Source organism: Emiliania huxleyi (assembly GCF_000372725.1).
Source record: "Emiliania huxleyi CCMP1516 chromosome Unknown EMIHUscaffold_20, whole genome shotgun sequence".
Lineage (NCBI taxonomy): Eukaryota > Haptophyta > Isochrysidales > Noelaerhabdaceae > Emiliania > Emiliania huxleyi.
The window spans coordinates 847,402-849,765 of NW_005200600.1; the positions used below are offsets into that span (position 1 = coordinate 847,402).

Here is a 2,364-nt window from a genome sequence, read left to right on the forward strand (position 1 = left end):
ATTTGGGCGGGAGGGGCAAGGAGGGGCGGGCAGAGGAACGCGGCTGCTCGCCTCCATCGCTGCCGCGCGCACCTCGGCGGCCTTCTCCGCGAAGCCCGCCGCCTGTTGGGAGAAGACACGCGGTAAAGAGACAGAAGGTGCGGATCGTAGCTGCGGGAGTGTGCAAGCCTCGAGTGCCTCCGCCTGCTGCAGCGTGGAGCTCAGGCCCGCGGCCACCGCCTGCGACAAGAAGGAGCAGCTCAGAAGCGGACATGCGAAGAAGAGGCCCCTCCTGCTGGGCTGTGCTAGGCAAGCGTGTCTCGCCTCGGTCGTGGCGCGCGGCCGCCCGACTGGCGCGGACCCTGCAGCGCCGCCGTCCTCCTCGTCGCTCTCGCCGTCCGCCTGCACGTCGGCGGCGCTCAGGTAGTCCGGGAGATATGGGGAGATAGGGGGAGATGTGTACCTCGCGGCTCAGGTAGTCCGGGAGAGCGTCTCCGTCCGCCTGCGAGAGAGGGCCCCGGTCAGGTCCAGGGGGGAGGGGTCCAGGAGGGAGGGGTCTTGGAGGGAGTCGGGGAAGGGCGTCGTCCGCCTCGGCGAGCAAGCCGCCCGCCTAGCAAGAAGGGGTGCCCCCGTGAGGAAAGGCCAGGCGCAGCACTGTCAGGGGCGAGCGATCCGCTCGCCGCCGCCGCCGCGCCCGCCTCGGCCGCCGCCGCGTCGGCGTCGACCTGGGCGAGGACGGCCTATCCTCGCTCCATCACTTAGGTCAGTCTGAGTCAGCCTCGGCGAGATCTGGAGAGGGGAGATCGCCTCGCGGCGCGTGCGGAAGTCGGCGCGGACGGCGTCGATGGCGGCGCGCTCCTGCTCGCGGCTGGAGGTGTGAAGAGCTGGGGGGTGTGAAGAGCTGGGGGTGTGAAGAGCTGGAGGTGTGGAGAGCTGGGGGTGTGAAGAGCTGGGGGTGTGAAGAGCTGGGAAGGTGAAGAGCTGGAGGTGTGAAGAGCTGGAGGTGTGGAGAGCTGGGGGGTGTGAAGAGCTGGGGGTGTGAAGAGCTGGGAAGGTGAAGAGCTGGGGGTGTGAAGAGCTGGGGGTGTGAAGAGCTGGGAAGGTGAAGAGCTGGGGGTGTGAAGAGCTGGGAAGGTGAAGAGCTGGAGGTGTGAAGAGCTGGAGGTGTGGAGAGCTGGGGGGTGTGAAGAGCTGGGGGTGTGAAGAGCTGGGGGTGTGAAGAGCTGGGAAGGTGAAGAGCTGGGGGTGTGAAGAGCTGGGGGTGTGAAGAGCTGGTCTCCCTGCTCACAGATCCGGCGTCACACATGCGCCGCAGCAACGGCGAGTGCAGATCGGCGTCGAGGGCTAATCTCGGCGGATCTCGGCGGATCTCGGCGGATCTCGGCGGATCTCGGCGGAGCTCGCGCCTCGGCGTCGAGAGCGGCAAGCTTCGCCTGGCCTGCGGCGCGCGCAGCCTCGACAGCGGCGGCGGCGGCGGCGGCGGCGGCGGCGGCGGCGGCGGCTGGACGCGCGGAGGAGGAGGGGAAGACGCCTGTGTGTCCCTCCGGTGGCGGGGGAGGCGGAGGCGGAGGCGGCGGGGGAGGCGGCGCACGCGGCGGCGGCGACGGCGCCTCTTGCCTCGCCTGTGTAAAGAGAGGGCTGGTGTGGCGAGGAGAGGGAGAGAGGCGTGAGAACGGGTCGACTGTTCGCGCCGCCACACGCTCTCGCACCGACACGCCCGCGCTGGCGATGGCTGCGCCGGAGCTTGGGGGCGGGGGCGCCGCCTGGGTTAGGCAGGCAGGGTGAGGGTCAGGGTCGGGGTCAGGGTGAGGGTGAGGGTGAGGGTGAGGGTGAGGGTGAGGGTGAGGGTGAGGGTGAGGGTGAGGGTGAGGGTGAGGGTGAGGGTGAGGGTGAGGGTGAGGGTGAGGGTGAGGGTGTGCTGATCTCGGCTCGTCTTGGCAAGTCTCGGGCTCGTCTCGGCTCGTCTCGCCTTGTCCGCGCCGTCGGCCGAGGAGGTTCGCTGCAGCAGGTGGGCGCGCGCCTCGCCCAGCGCCGTCTTGAGCTTGCGGAAGAGTGCGTGGTACGCGAACGTGTCGCCCGACAGGCGACAGCACGAGATGGAGAAGTGGCCGTCCGCCTCCTCGGAGACAAGTACGCGCATCGCCACGTCGCCGCAGCGCGCGGAGAGGGAGAGCGTCTCGCCGCTAGCCTGCTGACACCAGCCCCCGCTAGCTCAGCCCTACACCCTCCTCCTCAGGGGGGGGGTCGGGCCCGCTACGAGTCACGGCCTCCTCTCTCCCCCCTCTCTCCCCCCCCTCTCGTGCTCCCCTCGTCCTCCTCTCTCGTCCTCCTCTCTCGGCTATGTCTCGCCGGCCGCGCCCCAATCTCGTACTGCGTGTCCATCTG

The 2,364-nt window shown here is 69.7% G+C and overlaps 1 protein-coding gene across 1 annotated transcript in view; it reads right to left on the reverse strand.

Moving 5' to 3' along the window:
- The window catches only part of EMIHUDRAFT_99790 (hypothetical protein), a gene marked incomplete at both ends in the record, with an annotated part of 4,291 nt that overhangs the window by 304 nt on the left and 1,623 nt on the right, over nt 1-2,364 (reverse strand). Inside the window, 3 exons of the mRNA XM_005781755.1 lie at nt 73-219; nt 443-481; nt 1,689-1,742. Coding sequence (XP_005781812.1) covers nt 73-219; nt 443-481; nt 1,689-1,742 — 240 coding nt within the window. The remainder of the gene's footprint in view (nt 1-72; nt 220-442; nt 482-1,688; nt 1,743-2,364) is intronic.